The following is a 22,801-nucleotide window of genomic DNA, read 5'->3' as shown; positions in this document are numbered from 1 at the left end:
GCGCACGCCATCCTCGTGCTCGTTTTGATGGTTTAGAGCGTTGTTCTGTGACTCCTTTCCTTCGCTGGAGGAGCACGAGGGAGGGCGTGACCGTGAGACAGAAAAGCTGCGTTCAGCGCCTGTGTGGCCTCGGAGCCACAGTGGGCAATGGCTGAGCACTGGCGAGAGGGCTCAGGGGCGCGAGGCAAGTGGCCAGTCCTGCCCCAAGCTGACTCATCTCTCCTTCTGTTCCAGGAGTCCTTTTCTGAGCACTTGGGGTTTACCGGCGGCATCGTCCAAGGGTGAGAAGTTTTCCAGCTGGGTGGGGGGGCAGATGGCCCACATGCTGGTGGTCCTCATTTGTTTTTGGATGGTTTTAGTTACATTTGTGTGATTTCTTTTATTTTTTGGTGAGGAAGATTGGCCCTGAGCTAACATCTGTGCCAATCTTCCTCTATTTGTATGTGGGATGTCACCACAGCATGGTTCGATGAGCGGTGGGTAGGTCTGTGCCTGGGATCTAAACCCTCGAATCCTGAGCTGCCAAACCATGCTGGGAGCACGTGAATTTAACTGCTCTGCCGCTGCCTGGCCCCCATTTGTGCGATTTCAAAGGAACTATATTGGTGGCAGGAAAATTAGAAAATATAAACAACCCAAAGGAGAATAAAAACTTTCTACCTTTTAGAGTTGACCACCATTAACCCCGAGAGGCAGACCTGGCTCTCAGGCCCCTCTCTGCCACCTCCGGGCTCTGTGACCCTTGACTGCTTTCTTGACTACTCTGAGCCTCAGCCCTGTTCGCTAACAGAGGGACACTCTGTGTGGCCTGCTGCCCACCTGGCCCTAAGCGAGTTTTCCCAGAGTTGCTTACACAGCGCAGCACAGGCTGTGCTGAGGCCCTGGGCTGAGCATGCATGCTGCCTCTCACTGTCATCACCTCAGGTGGCCTTGCTAAGAGCACCACGGCTGTCCCATTGTCATTTCTCTGGGACGTTAAAGCATTCCCCAGAGCAGAGGCACCGGGTGAAGGAGCAGAAAGGTCTTTTGCTGTGGTTTTTCTTTTCTTTTTTTGGGGGTGGGGGGGGAAGCCTGGCCCTGAGCTGACATCTATGCCCATCTTCCCCTACTTTATTTGTGGAACACTGCCACAACATGGCTCAACAAGTGGTGCGTAGGTCTGCACCCGAGATCTGAACTGGTGAACCCTGGGCTGCCAAGGTGGAGTGCGCAAACTTAACCACTATGCCATCGGGCCGGCCCCTTTTGCTGTGTCCTTTTTCGTACCAAATTGCATAATGGGGCCCCACAGACCTGGGTTTGAGTCCCGGCCCTGGCATGTCAACAGCCATGTCCCACTGTCGCCCAGCCTCAGTTTCTACGTCTGTCATCTGGGGTTGCTGACTGGAGTGAATGAGAGAAGCCGCGATGGCCCTCGGCCCTGTGTGCAGTGCATCATGGGCCCTCTCTAGCGGCAGCCTTTGCTCCTGGGAGTTCTGTAATAGGAGGGGACAAGGGGGCAGCCCCTGTCCACGCCGCTTGGCCTGGAGTCATGGAAATTGCGTGTCCTCTCACTCTTAAGTGTCCAAGTGGGACGATGATTACGGGGCCACACATCGCAAGGGGGTGCCTGTTTATTCCACTTGGGTTGAAACGGCTTTGCTGGAACTGTGGGGCGTAGGTCCGCCCAAGAAGCCCCTTCTGGGCCCCTGGAGCCTGAGGACAGCCACCTGGCCAGCTCAGCGCAGCCTGGAGGTGGGAGGGGGCTTCATCCTTGGCACGGTGCCATGCGTGACACCGGGTGCTTTCCCCCACCCTCCCCTGCCAGGCTGGACCTGTACCGAGCCTCGGGGAAGTTTGAGCTGCTCGACAGAATTCTCCCGAAACTCCGTGCCACCAGCCACAAAGTGCTGCTCTTCTGTCAGATGACCTCCCTCATGACGATCATGGAAGATTACTTCGCGTATCGCGGCTTTAAATACCTCAGGCTCGATGGTGAGTGTGCCGGAGAGAGGGCCGTTTGAGGGGCTGCGTTACCCACTGCTACGCAAGCTTCTGGCCCGTGAGCCCTCCGTCACGAGGCAGGACAAGGCTCAGAGCCTCCAGGGCTGATGGCAGGAGTGAGCAGGGCAGCGGGCTCAGTGACAGGCTTGCAGGACTGGGAGGGAGGGCCCTGGGAGTGTGTAGGCTGGATCAGGGCCCACAGCCTGGGAGAGTGACCGAGCTGAATCTGACACAGGTCTCCTCAACACGTGGCTTGTGGTCTTTACAGTGGGACCAATGGTTAAGGAGTATCCGACAGCCCTGTTTTGATCAGAAATGACAGGAACCCATATCCTGTGGGCATAAAGCAAAGCACAGTGACCCTCAGGTTTCAGACACAGCTGGATCCAGGTGTCCAGATGATGTTGGAGGGGCTTTTCTCCAGCTCTTGGCTCCACTGTCCTCCATTTTGGCTTCATTCTCAGGCATCCTCTCCAGGCTTCTTTTCCCCTGCTCAGTGTCCCCAACAGAGAAGCAACCCACCTTTGCCACCAGAGCTCGGCAGGGCTAGCTCCCATTAGGCTGCTGTGAGCCACGTGCCTATCTCTCCACTGCCGGGGGTGCTGTGGAGCTGTCAGTGGTCAGGCTTATCAGTGCTGAGACCGTGAGCACTGGGAGTAACAGGAAAGAGGGCGGGAAGCAGCTGCTGTGGGAGTGACGGTTCCCCTGGGGACAGCGCCGGCTGCTACCCTGTGCTCTCCCAGAAAGTCCTGTGTTTCTGCCTTCCCCAGTGCGTGAGAGCTCTGGGGAGGAGGGGCTGAGTGAGACGCTGGCAGCAGGCAGCACACGTGGTCCCACACGTGTCATCGGGCCAGGAAGGCCTGGAGGGTGTCCCCTCCCTCCCTCTCAGACGGCTGGGGAGAACGGTGAGCGTGGGATCCGCTGAGGTAGACACGGGTCAGCAGCTTCCTTTCCCCCTGATTTCTCAGCCTTCTCTAGGCTCGCAGCCAGGTGTGGCTCTATGGCCAGGTGCCCCGAGCCCCTGGGCCCCATTCTGTGTCTCGCTGGCTGTCCTGGGGAGCTGCGGTTTCCTGGCCCTTGGGCCTGTGGCTGCTGGGCTGACTCTCTCTGTGTGCTGCCCTTCCAACCCCGGCCAGCCCACACCCTCCTGGCTGCCTTGTGCCCATTCTGGGGTTCCGTCCGGGGCGCACCTTCCAAACCCAGGCCTGCTCGGGGGTCCTCCTGCGCCCCCGCCTCCTTCAGGTACTTCCTGCAGCTTGGGTGCTGAGAACCACAGCCCTGCCAAGGCCAGCATGGCCGGGCCTCTCCGGCTGCCTTGCCCGTCCTTCGGGGCTCGGCCCTTGGGAGTGCCAGTCCCTGTCCGTGTCACCGCCCAGCCCCCAGAGGAGAGGCCTCAAGGGGAGAACGTTCCCTTCTCCCCCAGCGCCTGTCCGCTGGCCGTCTTTCCGCTTCTCTTTATGACGAGGGTTTTCTCCGTAAGGAGGGGGGCTCTAGTGGGCTGGGCCACCGGTGCGTCCCTGGTGCCTCTGACAGTCGCTGCCATGTGGGTAGAAGGTGCGGTAGAGAGCGACACAGGGTGGGGGCTCCGTGACAGCGTAGTAGACCCTTCCAGTGGCAGAGGGGTAAGAGTGAGGGCGCAGCCCTGGCGTCTCGGGAGGCGGGCCCCTCCACCTGGCCTCGCCCTGCCCCTCTAGGTCTCGGCCCCTCCTCAGGGCTGGGGCAGCTGCGGGCGCATCTGGAGCCTGGGGTCCAGTGGGCATCAGACCTGCACGGTGCATCAGGTGTGTAGGCGAGTGGCGTTTCATCACCAAAAATGATGCCCGATTCTGCCAGAGGTCCCTTTGCTCTGAACTGATGGCAGCCCGAGGAACTTAGTTGTCCCTGTGATGCTCACGATGCTGAGGACTGTGTCTTAGGCTGTCACATGTGAGTCCCCACGAATCGATGCAGGGGAGCTGGTCCTGCCCAGAGGGACACGAGTCCAGATCCCAGACACCAGGGTATCTGCCTAGGGCCGGTTTTCTCAGTGAACCCAGAGGGCCCGTCACGGGAGGCTCGAGGGCAGGCGCTCGGCCGCTGGCTGGGTTCTTGTTCCATGTATTTGCGGGGTGTGGGGACCGATGTTAGCCAGCGTGTCTCCCGGGGAACAGCCGGGCAGGGGTGGTGACAGCAGCACTGATGGGCCGGCCCTGTTGGCTGGGCGTCGGCTGGGCTCAGGTGCTGTGCTCCAGTGCCCGCCTTGCTTAGTCCCACTGTGGCCCTTGTACATGGGGACATGCAGCTGGCCCGTTGGGGCTCAGTGTCATCTCCTGGTAGGGGGAGTGGCCATCAGTCGTGTCACTGTTGTTAATCCAAGTTGCTTACTCATGGAAGCTCATGGCTGCGGGTTGAGCGAGTGTGGCCATGGCTCAGGTGGCCCCTGTGGGACCCATGTGAGCGCTGTCCTTGCTCTCCGAAGCTATCTGCTTGCCACCCCAACCCCCCAGCCCCCTCCTGGTGACCCTGCTGAACCTGTCCCCCGCACTGGCAGGCACCACGAAGGCGGAGGACCGGGGCATGCTGCTGAAGACCTTCAATGAGCCGGGCTCCGAGTACTTCATCTTCCTGCTCAGCACGCGCGCCGGCGGGCTCGGCCTCAACCTCCAGTCGGCCGACACTGTGATCATCTTCGACAGCGACTGGAACCCCCACCAGGTAGGAGCGGGCCGGGGTCTCTAGCCTCGGGCCATGCCATGTTGTCGTGCCCGCGGCTCCCTGGAGCCTGTGGTGGCAGCACCCCCAGCCCCCGAGCCTCGGAGAGAAGCCCAGAGAGGGTTCCCTTCCTCTGGCTCTCAAAACGAAATAATTTTTGTTTTGATTATGAAAAAAATACATTCCGTTGTTACGTAAAAAAAAAAAAAAGGCCTGGATTGCGTAAAAGCGTAAAGAAAGCGGACAAGACCCAGTCCTATTGGTTGAGGGCGTGGTCGCTGCTTGCGTGACCGGGTCCTTGTGGGCTGTGTTCTGTGCCAGCTCGCTCCCACGGGCGCTTCTGAAACAACATTCAGAACATACTTCGTGCACTGATTCTCTTGTTTTTTATCCATATGCCCTCCACGGGGCTCCGTGCCAGGAGACAGAATACGGTGTTTTATAGATACAGCAGTTTTTAAGTAGGTTTTTAACCGTCCGTGCATTTGATCATAAAAGTAATACATTCTTGTTGTTTAGGAAATGTGAATACCAACAGTTCGGAGTAGCGCGAGCTGGAGTCCCTTTTCCCTCCCACCAGTCCTGCTCTGCTCTGAGCTACCCCACCTCTGCCTGTGTGCACATGCGTGTCCTGCCTTTGCCACAACGATGGCATGTTCTGGCACGCGTCGCTTCCCTTTAGCAGCCGACTTGTTTCGCCTCTCTGTGTGAGCATCCTGGGCCCCACCAGCCATTTCGGCAGCTGCCAGCTGTCCTGGCATGTCATGGCCCCCAGACTTCTTCCACAGCCCCCTTGGCGGGCGTCTGGGTTTCTGTTTCTTGGGATGACCACTAGCCCCTCAGGGAGCCCCCAGCCATGTTACCCCTGAGCCGTGAGATGCTCAACCCACAGCGTGCGCCCTTCATACTCTGGTTGCTTCTACTGAAGTGGCCTCCAGTGGGCTGCCTGAGGTTTCTCTGCCATCCACAGGGTGCGAGCGTGCCCTTCCACATGGCCTGGCAGCTCTAATGAGCAGCATGTAAACCGTAGCCCATCTGATGCATGCATGCCCCGGGTGGTTGCTAGTGTCCCTTCCTCCCGTCAACATTGGGAGTGGGTCCCGTCTGGACCATGTGATGGCCAGGTTCCTGAGAGGTGGTCAGGCGTGCCTCCCCCATTAGAAGGCAGACCTCGGGCGGAGGCCCCCAGGACCCCCGGCCTCCACCACACTAGGAGGCTTCAGGCCACTAAGCTCACTTCAGGGCTGGGGCACCTTATCAGGCGCTGGCCCCGCCACGAAGTCCCCTGGCCAAGCCTGCCCCCAGCCTGGACACAAGGCACTCCTGTCCCCCCACCAGGTGTGGCCTGTGCCGCCCCCACTGGGGGCCAATTTCAAGTTCAGCCCCACACACCTGCTGGGCCCTGACAAAGGATGTCGCGGGAGCCCTCCTGGCTCTGTGCTGGGCGATGATGCAGGTGGTGGCACATGGCTCCCACTGTCAGAGCTTATTCCACGCCAGGCCCTGGGCCGAGCACCCAGCGCCCATCCACTTCTCTCATGCAGACTGTGACCATGAGGGGGCCCAGAGCGAGTCCTGAGGCTCAGAGAGGTTCGGCCCAGGCCTGGGTTGCACAGTGAGGAAGTAGTGAGCATGGCGAACCAGGAGTCGCCATGCTGCTGCGGCTTTGGTCCCATCCTGTAAAGGCTGCCCTCCCTGGGGTACAGCGGCGCTGAGCACAGGGCCCTCCTGGGGTGGGCGAGGGGCCCCTGCAGTTGTGATAGGAACTGCCTGGCAGTGCGCTCCCCTGGGCTGCGCTCCAAACCTGTGCTTTGTCCCGAGTCTCTGTTGACTCCCACTGAGACAGCTGGGCTGGTGGGCCTCGGGGCAGATGGTCCCCACGCAGCTTCCAGGCCATGGCCCCGAGCGTCCAGCCTGTGCAGCTGCTGGTGGGGAGGGTGGAGTGGCCAGGCCCGAGGCAGGCGCCCAAGAAGCGGAAGGTCCCCGCCTCCTGATGGCCTCGCGAGGTCGACTTCCCCTTAAAGACCCAAAGAGCCGCTCGGGACTGACAGGCGTCTCTCCCCCAGGACCTGCAGGCGCAGGACCGCGCCCACCGCATAGGGCAGCAGAACGAGGTGCGCGTGCTACGGCTCTGCACCGTCAACAGCGTGGAGGAGAAGATCCTGGCCGCCGCCAAGTACAAGCTCAACGTCGACCAGAAGGTGATCCAGGCCGGCATGTTCGACCAGAAGTCCTCCAGCCACGAGCGGCGTGCCTTCCTGCAGGCCATTCTCGAGCACGAGGAGCAGGACGAGGTGAGGGCAGCGCCGGCCCCGACCCCTCCCCGGCGTGAGTGGTGGACGCATGAGCGGCTTTCATTTTTGTTTTTTTGCCTTTTTTGCACTCTTATTTTTTTTGCATCCCTTTGGAGTAAAGGGAGTGTGGGCTGAAAGGAAAGAGGATGAGTACTTGCTTTTTCTTTGAAGTGGTTTTTTTTTTCTAAACTGCTGGTGAAAGACGCCGGATTGACAGCCCTGGAGACTGAAGTCCTCTATTTATCCACAGAGCAGACAGTGCAGCGCGGGCAGCGGCAGTGCCAGCCTCGCCCACACTGCCCCTCCGCCGGCGGGCGTCAACCCCGACCTGGAGGAGCCACCTCTAAAGGTGAGAGGGTCGTTCAGTCTCCACGCCCATTCAATCCTCGGCTTCTCGGCTGAGACGGCCAGCAGGGCCCGACCCCACGGAGCGTGCGTGTGCGTGTGCGTGTGTGCCTCTCGCTGCCGCGTGGCTCCCGTCCACCGCAGCCGCCCTGGACCGCCAGCTCATCTCCCACGGAGCGCCGCCGCTCGCCTCCGAGCCCGGCCCGCCGCCCTCGCACTAACCCTGTGCCGTCTTCTAGGAAGAAGACGAGGTGCCGGACGACGAGACGGTGAACCAGATGATCGCCCGGCACGAGGAGGAGTTCGACCTCTTCATGGTGAGCGCCCCGCCCTGGCGATGGCCGAGCAGTCTCCTAGCCACGCGAGTGTCCGTGGCGGCTCCCGGAGCCTGGGGCAGCCCTTGGGGTGGCCCCACGAGCCCTCCTCATGCCCCGTCTTCCTTCCCTGGCCGCCACCTCCTGGCGTGTCGTAGAGATGGTGGGACATGTGCGCACACACACACTCTTACACACGTGTGCTCATGTGCAGCATGCACACATACCCTGACCCGTTTGTGGCCCTCAGTCCCGCCGACTGCCTGTCCTCCCGGGTCCGATGGCTGATGGGGAGTTAACACTGGCCGAGTCCAAGGGGCAAATCAGGCCTTCGGTCATAGAGATCCTTTGCCCTGCGGGGCAAGCCACTGGCAGCATGGGGTCAGAGGGGGGCTCTCTGCCCTGGCAGGCCCCGCGCCCCCACCCCATTTCGGCCCCTCTTCTGTGACCTTCCCCTCCTTTCCCATTTTCCCCTAGCCGGGGTCTGCCGTCGAAGCCGGGCCGGCACGGCCAGCACAGACCCCAGGGCTGCTGTTTGACTGCCCAGTGCTGTTTGCACGTCGGTCCCCGCGGCAGGGATGCAGCCCCTTGTCCACGTGCCCCTCATGTGCCCGCTGGCTGTGCTGTGCTGACGCCTCTCTCCCTCTGTCCCCTCCCGCGCCCCAGCGCATGGACCTGGACCGCAGGCGTGAGGAGGCGCGCAACCCCAAGCGGAAGCCGCGCCTGATGGAGGAGGACGAGCTGCCCTCGTGGATCATCAAGGACGACGCCGAGGTGGAGCGGCTGACCTGCGAGGAGGAGGAGGAGAAGATGTTTGGCCGTGGCTCCCGCCACCGCAAGGAGGTGGACTACAGCGACTCGCTGACCGAGAAGCAGTGGCTCAAGGTACATGCCGGCGAGGGCCGTGGTGGGGCTGCGTGACCGGGCCTCTGCCCACCGCTTCTCTTGGTCGTTCTCACGAACAGCAGCGAGGCTTCTAACATAGGGACGGGCGCCCAAGGACCGTGCTCGGCATCACCTCTGAGTCTGTGAGAGGGAAGGCACAGTGATCAGTTGGTGACCGCCAGGTCACCCTGCCAGGGGTGTGACAGCCGGTAGGCTGCCCCGTGATCTGGACACCCACCCGGCTGTGGAGGGAGAGGGAGACCCCAAGGTCGGGGCTGTGGCGGCTCTGGGGGACGCAAGTGCGTCCCCAGCAGCTAGTAGCCAGCCTCACAGCGGCACACAGCTGACACAGGGCTGCAGGTGCCCGCTAGGCCCTCCCGCCTCATCCCTGCTCCCCTGCCCCTGCGGTGCGCCCGGCACCAAGGTCAGCATGGGGTCATGTGACGAATCAGACCCTCCCCTGCTCAGGGCTCCGAGCGCCCAGGTGATGAGTAAGAACCAAGCCCTGGGTGGTCCCTGAAGCCACACTTCCCAGAAGGCAGCTCTGCCCTGCTGAGCGCCACACCCAGATGAGTGGTGGTGCTTGCCTGGGACCCTCTGGACCAAGTGCGGCCCCGGTGCTGCCTCAGTCTGTGTGGCCTGGTGGCCCCAGGCCCCTGCTGGCAGCTCCGAAGCCCCCGACTCACGCGCCTGTTGAGCTGTGCATGAAGGGAGGCCATTGCAATGTGACAGGGGCCCCGCGAACCACGGGGTGGGTGGGCGGGGTGTCCCGTTCCCCAGCCATCAGCCTGGGGCGCCAGGGCTAGGAAGAAGACCCCTGTTCTTCCCGAGGAACCTGGGCCCCACCGCCACTCAAGCTCCCAGGGGTGTTACCAGTCCTACGTTTTAGAGACAGCAGGTGCCTTTTCAAAAGTAGCTGACAATGTGGTAATTTTTGTGCACACTTCTGTTTTTTGGGGATGTAATTTATATACCCAAGAAGTCCCCCATTTGAGGTGTACAGGTCACTGGTTTTCGCATTTTCACAGACTTGTGCTGCTGTCACCCCAGATCAGCGTTAGGACATCCTGACACCCCACACAGGAGCCCTGTCCCCTTCAGCTCCCTTCGCAGCCTCTTCCCTTGGCCTCTAGTGGGCTCTTTTCTGTCTCGAGAGTCTTGCCAATTCTGGACATTTTGTATGAATGAAGTCACACGTCATGTGATCCTTTGGTGTCTGGCTTCCTTCATTTTCCAGAATGTTTTAGAGGTTAATCGTAGCATGTATCAAAACTTCGTTCCTTTTGCTGGCTCAATAATAGTCCCTTGTGTGGCCAGACCACATTCTGTTTACCAGTCATTAGGTGATGGACGTTGGGTTGTTCCACTTCGGGGCCATTGTGAATAGTGCTGCTGTGAACATCCGGGTGTGGGTTTTTGTGAGGACATCCTTTTTGATTTCTCTTGGGTGTATACCTAGAAGCAGATCCAGTGGTCATTGTCATTTAACCTTTTGAGGGACTAACAGACTTCCAGAGTGGCTGCACCATTTTATATGCCCACCAGCAGCATAGGAGGGTTTTCCACATTCCTTGCGAGTACTTTCTATCTGTCTTTTTACTTCTTCTTGCTGAGGAAGATTGGCCCTGAACTAACATCTGTGCCAGTCTTCCTCTATTTTGTATGTGGGACGTCACCACAGCATGGCTGACAAGTGGTGTAGGTCCACACCTGGGATCTGAACCGCAAACGTGGGCTGCTGAGATGGAGCGCACCAAACTTTTAACCCCTACGCCACGGGGCCAGCCCCTTACTTCTCTTTTTGGTTGTGGCCATTCTAGTGTGCGTCAAGTGGTCTGTCATTGTGGTTCTGAATTGCACTCCCCCAGTGGCTGGTGGTGTTGAGCATCTTTTCACATGCTTTTTGGCCACAAGTCTCTTACCAGAGGTCTGATTTGCAAATATTTTCTCCCATCCTGTTGTCTTTTCACTTTCTCGATATTGTCCTTTGAAGCACAGAAGTGATTAATTCTGATGAAGTCCAGTTTATCTGTTTTTCTCTACTTGTTTCTGCTTTGGTCTCATGTCTGAGAATCCATTGCCAAGTCCGAGGTCATGAAGATTCACCCCTGTGTTCTATTTCAAGCGTTTAGAGTTTCAGCTCTTACATTTAGGTCCGTGATCCTTTTGCAGTGAATTTCTGTGGATGGTGTAGGGTCGGGTCCAACCTCATTCCTTCACATGTGGATGTCCAGTTGTCCCAGCGCCATTTGTTGAAAAGACTCTCCTTTCCCCATTGAGCACATGCCTTTTTGTGTGTCATACTCAACAGAATTTACATTAGTTAAAAAATACATGTGTGGGGCCGACCCAGTGGTGTAATGGTTGAGTTCACGCACTCCACTTTGGTGGACCTACACACTGCTCATCAGCCATGCTGTGGCGGCGACCCACATCCAAATAGAGGAAGATGGGCACAGATGTTAGCTCAGGGCCAATCTTCCTCAGCAAAAAGGAAATGCATTTGGCCCAGACAGGCTATCTTAGCGGTGAATGTGTAACTGCCACCCACCCTGATGTCGTACGTACCAAAACCCTTCAGAATGTTCCGGGCTCCTGTCCTGCTGCCTGACCTGCGTATCTGGGCCACGGAACCAGGGACACTGGTGTGGATTCCTTGGCCTGCTCTAACAGTTACCACAAACTGGGGCCTTAGAACAGCAGTAATTAGTTCTCTCCTGGCTCTGGAGGCTCAGAGTCCACAGTCAGGGTGGCAGCTGGGCTGTGTTCCCCGCGAGGGCTCGAGGGGAGGACCCTTCCATGCCTCTTCCAGCTTGTGGTAGCCCCAGCTCCTTTGCTTGTGCAGCATCGCTCCAGTCTCTGCCTCCGTCTTCAGCGGCCTCGCCCCCCTGACTCTCTTTGTGGCCTTTTCTGTCTCTCCTAAGGGCACTCTCATTGGATTTGGGCTCACCCTAATAGGGGGTGGTCTAATCTCGATCCTTAAGTCATGACATCCGCAAAGACTCGGTTTCCCAGTAAGACAACATCCTGAGGTTCCAAGTGGATGTGAGTTTGGGGGACACTCTTCGACCCCCTGTGCCCCCTGGGCTCACAGTGCATGCCCTCCCACATGTCGATTCTTTCTCTCCCTCCTGCCTGCCGTGTGACCTCTGTGCTGTTCCTTTGACCCGGCTGCCTTGCCCTCCCACTGCCCTGCAGATCTCAGCTTAAGTGCCCCCTCCTCTGGTAAGCTTTCCCCGATCCCTGACCAGGACACACTGGCTCCACCATCAGAGCCTCCCTCCTGGCGCTTGACCCACTTGTCACCATGTTTGTGGCGTGTCCGTGTGATCGCTGCCCATCTGGTTCCACTCAGCGCTGTGTCCTCGGTGCCCGGCCCTGTGCCCGGCTGATAGTCACAGCCACTGAATGCGAGGCACATCCTTCAGGGCCGGGCCCTGCCTTCTTCCTGATTCCACGCTCCCAGGGAGACCTGGCTGCCCGTCCCTTTGTTTCCAGGGATAAAACGTGCAAGTTAGTTATCATTGAGAATTAGTCAATTAAGATTATTTTAAAGTTAATATTGTTCCCATTCCTGTCTTTTGAGTCAGCAGTTTCACTTCCTGGAATCTCTCTGCAGGAAAGACTGCTGTTGGTTGTGGCTTTATTTAGCATGGTCTCCACCCCCCAAAAAACAATGGAACCCACCCAAATGCTCAGGAACAGGGAAAGGTTCCATTAAGGCCTGTTATGTGATGAAATAAACAGACCTTACAAATTCTGTTGCAGAAGAATGACAGGAAACATCCCCAGGCTATAGTAAGCAAAAACATGAGTCACGATGGGTGCGTGGGTCTGATTGCCCTGTGCACGTGGCATGGGGGGAGGGTGCCCCGGAGGTGGATGGCGGTGATGGCTGCACACAGTGTCCATGGACCTGATGCCACCAAACTGCACACTTAACAGTGGCCACTTTTCTGTCACGTGTTTTGCCGCGGTTTTAAAAAGATGCGGCGGGTCCAGGGTGGGAGTGCTGCCAGTGTCACTGCCAGGTGGAGGGCTGGCGGGATTCACTCTTCGGGCTCCGCACATGAGGATGTGACTCCTTGATTTGTGAAGTGCACCCATTTATGTGTTAGGACTGACTTGGGGGGGCGGCGTGTGCTGGGGGCGCAGAGCTGGCCTCTCACGCCCTCTCGGAGCCCAGGGGACCCCCGTGCGCGTCCCGCCCCAGCCGAGCCCCCGGGTTTGCGCCGCAGCCTCTGCTTGTCGACCTTGGTGCTGGCTGTCCTATTTTACCACTATTGACCCTGAAGGCCATCGAGGAGGGCACGCTGGAGGAGATCGAAGAGGAGGTCCGGCAGAAGAAGTCGTCGCGGAAGCGCAAGCGGGACAGTGACGCCGGCTCCTCCACCCCGACCACCAGCACCCGCAGCCGCGACAAGGACGACGAGAGCAAGAAGCAGAAGAAACGTGGGCGGCCGCCTGCCGAGAAGCTCTCCCCGAACCCACCCAACCTCACCAAGAAGATGAAGAAGATCGTGGACGCCGTGATCAAGTACAAGGACAGGTAAGCCGAGGGGTGGGCGGCTGGGCCGGGGGTCCTGGGGGGACCTGCCCGGCCTTCCGTTGCCCGTGGGCCCCTGTCGGTTCGGTTGCTGCCCAGATGGTGGCTGAGTCTATGTTCTCAGGGCCCCTGCCTTCGTGGAATTCATGTTCTAGAAGCATACAAGCCGTGTCGGCTGTGGGGAGGGAAAATAAAGCATGGTGGGGAGGTCGAGGCAGGAATGTGGCACTGGAGAGGCGCCCTGAGGGACGAGGTCAGGCAGGTGTACTCGAGCAGGGGCGTAGTGGCGGAGCGGCTGCGGGGAGAGTGGGGCCGGTGGGTTCGGCCAGTGGCGGGGCGGCTGGAAGGAGAGGAGAGTCTGTGCTGTGATGGGCGCCCGTGTGGCCGTGGTGGGGAGGCGGCGTGGCTGGTGCAGAGAGTGAGCGGCCTCCTCCTCTGACCCTCCCACTTTTGGTGCCCTCTCCCCACGCTCGGGTGACAAGCCTTCTTGGTCTCCCTTGGCCATTACGGGGCAGCCACACGTTGAGAAGACAGGCCAGGCTCCGCCCCAGGCCTTGGGTCTCTGCCCTCACACACGCTGAGTACAGGACACGCCATGCTGTCGGCTGCCGTGGATCCAGTTCCGGATCACAAGGGCCACGGAAATGCTAGGAAGGAAGCGCTGGCTGTCCCGCAGCCCCCAAGGGGCCAAGTGTGCCTTCCGCCCACACAGGGTGGATGTGTGGGCTGCGGGAGGTGGCCGGGGCACAGCTGCTCCTTGCCCAGCACGCGGCTCCTCCTTCCCTCCCTGGTGTCTCAGTCCGCTTTCTGGTCCATACTGGCTGTATGGCTGTCCCCGTAACTGGAGGGTTTACAGATCGATTTGATGCTAATGCTTTGCAGTTGGTCGAGAAGCAAAGGAAGGGGGAGTTTCAGTCTGTCGGACAGAAAGGCGTCGAGGCATGAGCCCACATTCGTCGTTTGGAGGGACGCTTAGCAACCGTGGAACTTTGGGGCGGTGACGATTGTACTCAAATAAAAGATGCAGATGGCCCTTTAAAAAGCATCTTTTAGGACCGGCCTGGTGGCATGATGGTTAAGTTTGTGGGCACGGACCTAGCGCCCCTCGGCAGCCACACTGAGGTGGCATCCCACATAAAGTAGAGGAAGACTGGCATAGATGGCAGCTCAGGGACCATCTTCCTCAAACCAGAAAGAAAGAGTCTTTTATTAGGAGAAGAGAAACAAATGATGGAGTGAAAAAGACACATTCAAGTTCAACTGCTAGGTCTAAAAACGTAGTTAGCGTCAGTACTGAGAAAATGATATTGAACTAATTCAGACTTCACCTTTAAGGCAAATTCCACAAGGAAAAAAGTAGACTAACGGTTGTTTAAAATATGGAGTGTGCAAAACTTCAGTGGAAACGATGGACCCTGATGTTTCCTTCCCAATGATATCCTTGCAAGGGGACCTTCAAATGATCCAATTGAAGAGGAGCCTTGCAAGTCGGTGGGGAGCGGGTGACATTTTAGAAAGTCCTGATCTTTTGGATATCCACACGGAGAAGGTGACCCTGACGCCACCTCACGCCATACACATGTTAGACATAAGTGTGAAAGGTAGAGTTGTAGAAGAAAACATGGGAGAAGATCTTTGTGGCCTCGAAGTAGGCATAGACTTCAACAGGACGCAAACGCCACGAGCCATGAAAGACTCCTCAATTAGACTTCATAAAATTAAGGACATGTGTTCATCAAAGGACACCGTCATGAAGAGCCTGAAGACTGCCGCAGGCTGGGAGAAGACAGCCCGGCTTTCAAATGGGCAAAAGGCGTGAGCAGACAGCTCCCAGGTGATGTACCGATGGCCAGTCAGCGCGTGAGACGGAGCTCGGGATCACTCCGTCAACGTCAGAGCATCAGGAGATGCGCTGTGAAATGAGGACGAGGTGCCCTCGATGCCCGCCAGGATGGCCAAGGTTCCTCTGCGTGTCGGCAGGGCCGGAGCCGCTGGGCCTCACGCTGCCTCCGGGAGCTCTTGGCGGTCTCCCCTGAAGCCCTCCAGACAGAGAAGCTTCTGACCCCGCAGCTCCAGTCCCAGCTGCAAACCCGAGAGAGCCGAGCGCCCACATCCGCCAAAGACGGGGACACGCAGGTTCACTGCAGCCGCGGCCATGACGGCCCCAGACGGAGCAGCCCCGTGTCCACCCCCGGAGGATGGGTCCGTGGTGGCCTAATCAGATGGCAGAGTTCTCACAGCCACGGAAACAGACACGCTACTGCCCCATGGAAGAATCTGCAGGCTCTTGTTGAATGAAAGAAGCCAGGCACTAATGAGTCCCTACTGTGTGCTTCCAGTTATAGGGAGTTTGGAGGCTGACCCACAGTGATGGGCATCCAGCAGTGGTTCCCTCGAGACGGGGGATGGCAGGGAAGGGGCATGAGGGAGGGGATGCTGGGAATATTCCATCTGTGGATCTGGGTGTGTGCCTGAAAACATTCGGCGAGGTGTACACTGAAGATATGTGCACTTTCCTGTATGACGTTACACCGTGGTTAAAGAACAGCAGACATGGGACCAGCCGGGTGGCAGTCGTTAGCTTTGCGTGCTCCACTTCAGCGGCCTGGGGTTTGTCAGTTTGGATCCTGGGCACAGAGCTATGTACCATTCATCAAGCCATGCTGTGGCGGCGCCCCACATAGAAGAACTAGAAGTACTTACACCTGGGATATACAACTATGAAGTGGGGCTTTGGGGAAGAAAAAGAAAGAGGAAGGTTGGCAATGGATGTTAGCTCAGGGCCAATCTTCCTCACCAAAAAAACAAACAAAAAAAAGACACTTGGAAACAGCATCAGGAACTTGTTGATAAGGCCTTGAATATTTTCCCACTAAAAAAGATGACAAGTGTCAGTCCACTTCTCAGTCATCCTACAACTTACTGAAAAGGCCTTCTGAGCATATTTAGCTATATGTCATGTGACAAAAGAGAGAACGGCTCCCCTAGCTGCTGCCAGCGACCGTTCTTCCAGCCTATGCAGTACCGGGTTGTAAACCAGACAACAAATGTCCGAGGAGTCCATGACTTCTTGTGGAGACTGTTCTGTTGCAGGATGCTGAGACCCCGTTTGAGGAGCGCACCCCTGCCGGGGTCACAGCCACGGGGTGACACCTCGATGGAGGGTTGGATGCGTGGTTCCATTCAGCCGCACGTCCTCCTGGCGTGGCCGGCGTGGCCGGCTGAGCCCTTCCTCAGGCTGGGAGGGGCGGTGGAGGAGGGCAGGTGGGCCGGCAAGTAGACTGTCGGAGGAAGCGCCCACGTCCGGCTCTGAGCAGCCTCGGGTCCTAGGCTGGCGCGGCCCTCGCTCCCAGCTTTGCCGCTGGTCGCCCAGGAAGAGATCAGAGGACAGAAACTCAGGACAACAGTCGCACTGTCCTGGGTGAACAGTTCCCTCATGGCAGACACTTTCAAAGATGATGTTTGGACACAAGGTTGACCTGTTTCATGGGCAGTTTGACGTTAGCAAACAAAACTTGAAACCACGAGGAAAACAAGTGTGTGACATTAGGCGAGTCCCTACACCACTCTGACTTCTGACGCCGACCGCAGAGTTCAGGGGTCTCTGCGGCCCAAGACCACCCTCAGGCTCAGTAATTCTCTCGAAGGATTCTCAGAACTCTCTGGAAGCTGTTCTTCTCACGATTGTGGTTTATTACAGCGGAAGGAGACAGGTTAAAGTCAGCCGAGGGCAGAGGCGCGGGGCAGCATCCAGGAGGGCTCCGCTCACAGCTCGCCGTCCTCTCCCACGGGGTCGCACGCGGTGCTGGCTCTCTGGCAGCGTGGTGAGACAGCCGCACAGAGCATCGCCAGGCAGGGCAGCCTTGGCGTCCGGAGTTCTTACTGGAACTTGGTCATGTGGACGCGCCTGAGTGCCCACGTGGCCCACCTGGTCTCCAGCCCCTCTGTGGGCTGCGCTGACCCCACGGGGCCCAGTGCCCCTGCCCTGAATCGCAGTCTTTGTCTGGGCGCAAGGCCTCCAGGTAAACAGGCGCCTGGGCGTCAGGCAGGACGTTCCAGGGGCTGTGAGATCAGCTCCCAGGAGCCAAGGCCAGAGGCCAGGCCTCCGTCTGGGCCAGTTTAAATTCTGTATGACACCCCTGGAAGCTTCTGAGGAACTGGCCACCGTTCCCCCAAAGGGAACCGGAGTGGAATCAAATTGGAGGGAGCGGACGTGCCCTTGCTTGTCTCACACTTCCAGTGGCTCCTTTCCAGAAGAGGAAATGAGACATTTGGATCTAAAAAAAAAAAAATGCCATCGTTCCAGAACCCCATAGTTCTCTGGACTCTGTATTTGAGTTCACGGTGGCTCCCGAGGAAGAATGAATTGTTGCAGCCGGTTCTTCCTGCCTGCCCAGGAATAATCACAGGCCGGGGGCATCGCTTGGATTCGGAGGGGGGCCGAGCAGGGGGCGTGGTGCTGCTGTGCACGCCCCCGTGGCCCTGGGGAGAGGGCTTGCAGGCCTCTGCCCGGCTCTGCTGTCCTGTCCCTCTTCCCTCCCCGGGCCCCACTCCAAATGTTGCTTTTGATTGCGCGTTTCAAGATACCTCCACCTCCTTCCCGCCATGTTGTGTCGAGATACCAGGGCTCCTGTGTATGTTGCCTTCGTGTTTCCATCCTCCGGCACGTACCCGTGATGTCCTGACGAGGAAGCTTCGCTCCCTTCCTGTGGGTTCAGATTCAGGGCTGCCTCGCCCATCTCCCCAGGGCCCCATGTGCCCTGGCAGTGGCGCCCCCCCCAGAGTTGGGTCTTCCGCCTTTGTCGCCTCTGTGAGAATGCACTTCCTGCTGTGGGACCCCGATACCGGGCCACCGACAGGTGCTGGCACAGGCAGCCCTGGGGTCTGGCCTGGCCTCCAGGAAGAGTGCGCATGAGCACAGGCAGAGGGAACAGCATGCGCGGAGGCCTGCAGACCCAGTGCACAGCCGGCCCGGGACCCCAGGCAGCCGAACAGGGTCATGGGCAAGGGGGAACGAGCCTGCTCTCTGGGCCTCTGGGCACCTTCTCCTGGATGGTTAGAAATCTCAGATTGCCTCGAGAAACCCGTGGGGCAACAGCCAGAGTTGAAACTGGAACCAGAAGTTAAGTTGGAAGTAGAGATTTTGACTTTCAGATCCACACTTGTAGACCCGTTGGGCACAGGCTCCTGGGTCAGGCTGGGAACTTGTCACAGGGCTGCGTGCCACCAGTTGGTGTCTTCGTCCCTGGATCCTTTAGGGGGTGGTGGCTGGTGACCCAGGCACTGGGGCACTGTGTCCAGATGCCAGTCGGCAAGTATGCTCCAGGGCACGCCCCTTGGCGCCTCTGGGAAGCTCTCAGAGGAGTGCATCTGCAGGAAGAGGGCGCCTCAGGACCTCCTGGGACCCCCAGGCTGCTCACAAGGCCGGGGTGGAGAGCTCGGCGCTTCTCAGCCCCGGGGGCAGGTTGTGGCTGCCGTGCGGACCGCATCTGGCAGTGGGGGTGTGTCTGCGCCAGCCGCCTGAGCCCCACGGCGCCCAGGTCCCGGAAGACAGCGTCTGTGTTCTCAGGAGATGCTCAGAAAGGTGGTGGTGTGTGCAGGCCGCCCCTCGAGGCCCTCCTTCCCCTGCCGGGAGGCGCTGACTCTCTAGCGGCTAAGGGCCTTGAGTGTCAGAGAGATCTGGATTCCACGCGCATCTCTGCAGCACAGAGGTGGAAGGCCCTACGTGGGGTGAGGAGCCCCCAAATGAGAGAACGTGGGCCAGGTATGCAGCCCAGAGACCTCCCAGCATCCTCTGTGGCTGACAGAGGGCATGGCCAGCCCTGTGGTGGCAGCACCGTCCCTGTGCCCTGCGGGAGCCCCGCACTCCTGGTAAAATCAGAAGCACTTGGCTCTTCAGGGTTGAAAGGTTGTACCTTGATTTTCAGGAAAAACTGGGGCAATGTAGCGGCCTCAGGGAAGGTCGGCGGCCTCAAGCCTTGTGCAGTAGAGGTCCCCGCAAGGGCTCCAGTGGCTCCCGGCTCCTCCTGCAGGAGGGGAGGGCAGGGCGGGGGCAGGTCTGGGAGCCCCTTCCTGAGGGCCGGGGAGGCCTCGCTTCCCAGCCTTGAGGCCGGTGGCCCTGGGTGCGGAGCCCACTCCGGAAGGAGAAAGGCCCTCCGCCTGCAGATTCAGGTCTGGGGTCACACTCTTTGCCCGGGCCCCGCTTTGGCCCAAGGACAACGAGGTGAGATGCCCTGGTGAGTGTGCTGGTCCCTGTCACCGAGCCCGGGCTGGCCTGAACATGGATGCCAGGGGCGGAGGGCCCAGTGGGGCTCGAGGCCAAGGGAGGATTGGCCCAGGCAGCTCTCGAGCCGGGCTGAGGTTCTGAGCCTGCTGCAGAATTTGCTGGAAGCAGCTTCTCCTGCCTGTTTGTCATCCTTCCGGTTCCACCCCCAGGCTGCCCTCCCTGCTGGGGATCGATCACCACAGCAGAGATGGATCACGCCAAGGACAGCAGGGCCGCTGGGCTAGAAGGGTCTTAACACCAGGAGTCCATGAAACCTTAAAATGCCTCTGGAACGGATACCTGTACTTGGGGACGAGCCGATTGGGTGAGCGGGTCATGCCTGACACTCTGCCCTCTGCCTCCCTCGGAGGCTGGGAGAGATCCTTCTAGAGCGTGCCGTGCATTTCAGCAAGCGCCTGTTCCTCTGCACACAGGGAAAGCAGTAAAGGAATGTTCACGAAAAGAGAAGACAGCAGCTCAGACAGGAGGCATGAAACGCAAAAGTCAAAACGGCTTAAAAATAAAAGACAAGAAAGAGGAAAAGGATGGGGAAAGAGGTCCAAAACCAAGGTTGAATAAATGAGAAATAACAAAAGATACGTAAAATTAAGCCAAGAGATACATAAAAGAATAGAAAGGTGAATTGAGAAACGTCGGACTTGTGAGGTGAAACCAGTTGGAAATCAGTTAAGAGTTAAATAATAAGTCAGGTGTAAGTTAACTGAGGTTAACAATTAGCAGGAGGGAAGGCAGAGAGTGGGTGTGTGGCCTTGGCAGATGCGGAGGGGGTGGCCAGCTCGCCAACCCCCGGACACCCCCGACCCGTTCCTCCGGGTAGACCAGCAGGCCCAGCGCCCTTCTCCCTGGTCCTCAGAAATGGTCTTCGCAGTGCCGTGAGCGGCTCACGGGCACTGTTCTTTGTGCTGGTCACCACAGCCCATGTGTCCTGAGCGCCTGCTGCAGCAGAGCAGGCTGCACCGCCAGCCTCGGGGCGTTCCGGGTCTTGGAGAAGCCAGCAGGCGTGCGGGGAGTAGCTGCCACAGCTGGGAGCATGCCTGGGTTGTGACCTCACTTCTGTTGCTTGCCATGTGACCCTGGGCCGGGCCTCTCCCTTCTCCAAAGCTCAGGGTCTCACCCCCAAAAGGAGGGTTTCAGGCTAAGTGGTCTCCTAGGTTGAGGGGATGTCACGCTCTCTGAAGAATGAGATTTGGGTTTCCTTGTTGAACAGTGTTGAGAAACACGCTCTGAGATGTGTCATGGGCTCGTTAGAAACTTAAGTCAGCATCGTAACCCCCAGCCCGTCTGGCTCCTTGGCATGCTGACCCCACAGTGACCCCACAGTGAGGCGTCCCCACTCTGCTCCTTTGCCAGAAGAGCGCTGAGAGCACAGGGCTGACGGCCACAGGCGTGTCGTTGGCGGCTTCATTGGTGGATGTCGTTTTCTTTCAGTCGCCCGTGAGTCCGAATTTTTTCTGTACCTCACAGTCATAAATCCCACACTCTGACTGGCATTTTAGGGGCGACGCCTGGCGAGTGGAGGCTCTGTGCATTTCTAAGTGAGTGGATCTTCCCCAGATTTCGCAGTTTTCTAACCCTCGAGACAGCCTGACTTTGTAATGTGTCAAAAAATTGCACCTTGGAAATCATTTTGTGCTCATAAAGAACCTTTTGGACGTGTTTCGTTCTTTGATTTTCAGCTGTCTGCAGGACCTTCTGAGGTTCCATTTCAGATCAATGTTCTGCTAAGGCAGTTTTGAAATCTCGAGCTGCTTCTATCTAGGACATTTGCTGTCCCAATTCACGGGCAGGGAGTTAAAAGGGATGATGGCCCCGGGACTAACCAGTGTCCTTGAGAGATCTCATTGGAAGATGGTTTGAACTGGACTCTGGGCAGGAGAGCAGGGCTGAGGGACGAAGAGGAAGCCTTTCCAGGCAGGTGGAGACCACTTCCATGCTCTGCAAGTAGGGTCCATCTGGAGTGCCATCTTCACTTGATTGCTTCTGCCTGCCTGAGGCTGTTGGGGCTCAAGGGCTGGTGCTGTGATCCGTTTGCAATGTCTGCCCTGGTCAGAGGATTAGGAATTGAGGGCCCCAGACAGCAGGTTACCACTGCCCCATACACACGCCCTTTCTGTGGTTTTTAGGGTTCACACCGGGGGTCAGCAAACCAAATCTGGCCCACCGCCTGTATGTACAGCCTGGGAATTAAGAATGTTTTTTTCAGATGATTTTGAGAAAATTAAAGATGATTTCATGACGCGAGATTGTGAAATTCAGATTTCGTTGTTCATAAATGAAGTTTCATTGGAACACAGCTAAGGCCCATTGCCTACATATCGCCTGTGGCTGCTTTTGTGAAACAATATCACCATTGAGTAGACGTGACAGACGTGGTGTGACCCACAAAGCCAACAACATTTACAGTGGCTGTTCAAGAAAAAGCTGGCTCACCTGCATTGGGAGCAGCGAGTGGGAAAGGCGGGGGCCTCGGGGACCTGTGCTCGAGTCTTGCCTGCCTCGCGTTTGCTGTGTGTCTGTAGGCAGCTCTCAGAACCTCTCTGGTTCTCCCTCTGTTTACAGAGGGCTGTGGATGGCTGGTCCCTTAGGTACTGAGAGCTGTTCTGTCCTGTGCAGGGCGCTCTCAGGCCCTCCTGCTTCTTTCTGCTCCTCCTCTGCGTGTCGTGCTTTTGCTTTAAGGACAAACCCGGTAATCTAATTGAAGAGACACGTCCGTTTGGATTGGGGGCTGTGCATGTCGGGAACCTAGTTCTAGGCCCCGTGGGCAGAATGGGGACTCCTTGGTCGGGGGCACGAGGAGGACTTACCAAAGACCAGCTCTGGACCCCATCCTCGAGGCCTCACACCCAAGAGGGGAGCAGCTCTATGATCGCAGCGCCTGGGAAAGTCCCAGGGAAGGGCTCTGATTGGCTCGCTTGTGTCCCAGGCCCTTGCCTGGACCAGTCACTGCGGCCAGGTGGGCTCAAGGCTGTGCCTGGTCCCGCCCAAGTCCTGGGGAGAGGTGGGGGCTCGATGCTGGGCGGCCCCACCAGAACCCCGGGCTGGCACGGGGGAGGGCGCCCTGCCAGAGAGAGGCAAGCGCCCTTGGGGCGGGTGAATGATAAGGGTCCCCAGCAGGGTCCCCGGGCCCCAAGGAGAAGGGCTTCTAAGACTAGACAAACCCCCCACTGCGCGCCCCCGCCCACGGGGCTAGGCTACTGCCACAAAGCTCCTTCCGTGAGAAATTACCGCCAGGCTAGTTGGGGGCAGAAGTAAGGTTCCAGGCAAGGCCTCGGTCACTCTGAGCCGCCCCATGTGCCCTGGCCCCTGGTGGTGGTGGGGACAGGGTGGTGCAGGAGGCTGAGGGAAGGGCCTGCCCTGGGGGCTCACGTGGAGACGCGGGAGAATGGCGTCCTCATCGTCATCCTCGTCGTGTTGCTGCTGTTGCCCAGCCCTGGGCAGCCGGGCTGGAGGCGTGAGG

General features: G+C 58.4%; 1 protein-coding gene across 1 annotated transcript in view; it reads left to right on the top strand.

Annotated features, from left to right (window-relative positions):
- Positions 1-22,801, top strand: part of SMARCA4 (SWI/SNF related, matrix associated, actin dependent regulator of chromatin, subfamily a, member 4) — an 84,198-nt gene that overhangs the window by 54,255 nt on the left and 7,142 nt on the right. Inside the window, 8 exon segments of the mRNA XM_046684952.1 lie at positions 235-281; positions 1,808-1,974; positions 4,514-4,677; positions 6,741-6,968; positions 7,219-7,317; positions 7,553-7,630; positions 8,294-8,512; positions 12,808-13,061. Coding sequence (XP_046540908.1) covers positions 235-281; positions 1,808-1,974; positions 4,514-4,677; positions 6,741-6,968; positions 7,219-7,317; positions 7,553-7,630; positions 8,294-8,512; positions 12,808-13,061 — 1,256 coding nt within the window.

The sequence above is a fragment of the Equus quagga genome, chromosome 14 (genome assembly GCF_021613505.1).
Source record: "Equus quagga isolate Etosha38 chromosome 14, UCLA_HA_Equagga_1.0, whole genome shotgun sequence".
Lineage (NCBI taxonomy): Eukaryota > Metazoa > Chordata > Mammalia > Perissodactyla > Equidae > Equus > Equus quagga.
The sequence above is the reverse complement of the archived record's forward strand: the minus strand, read 5'-3'. Positions and strand labels throughout refer to the sequence as shown.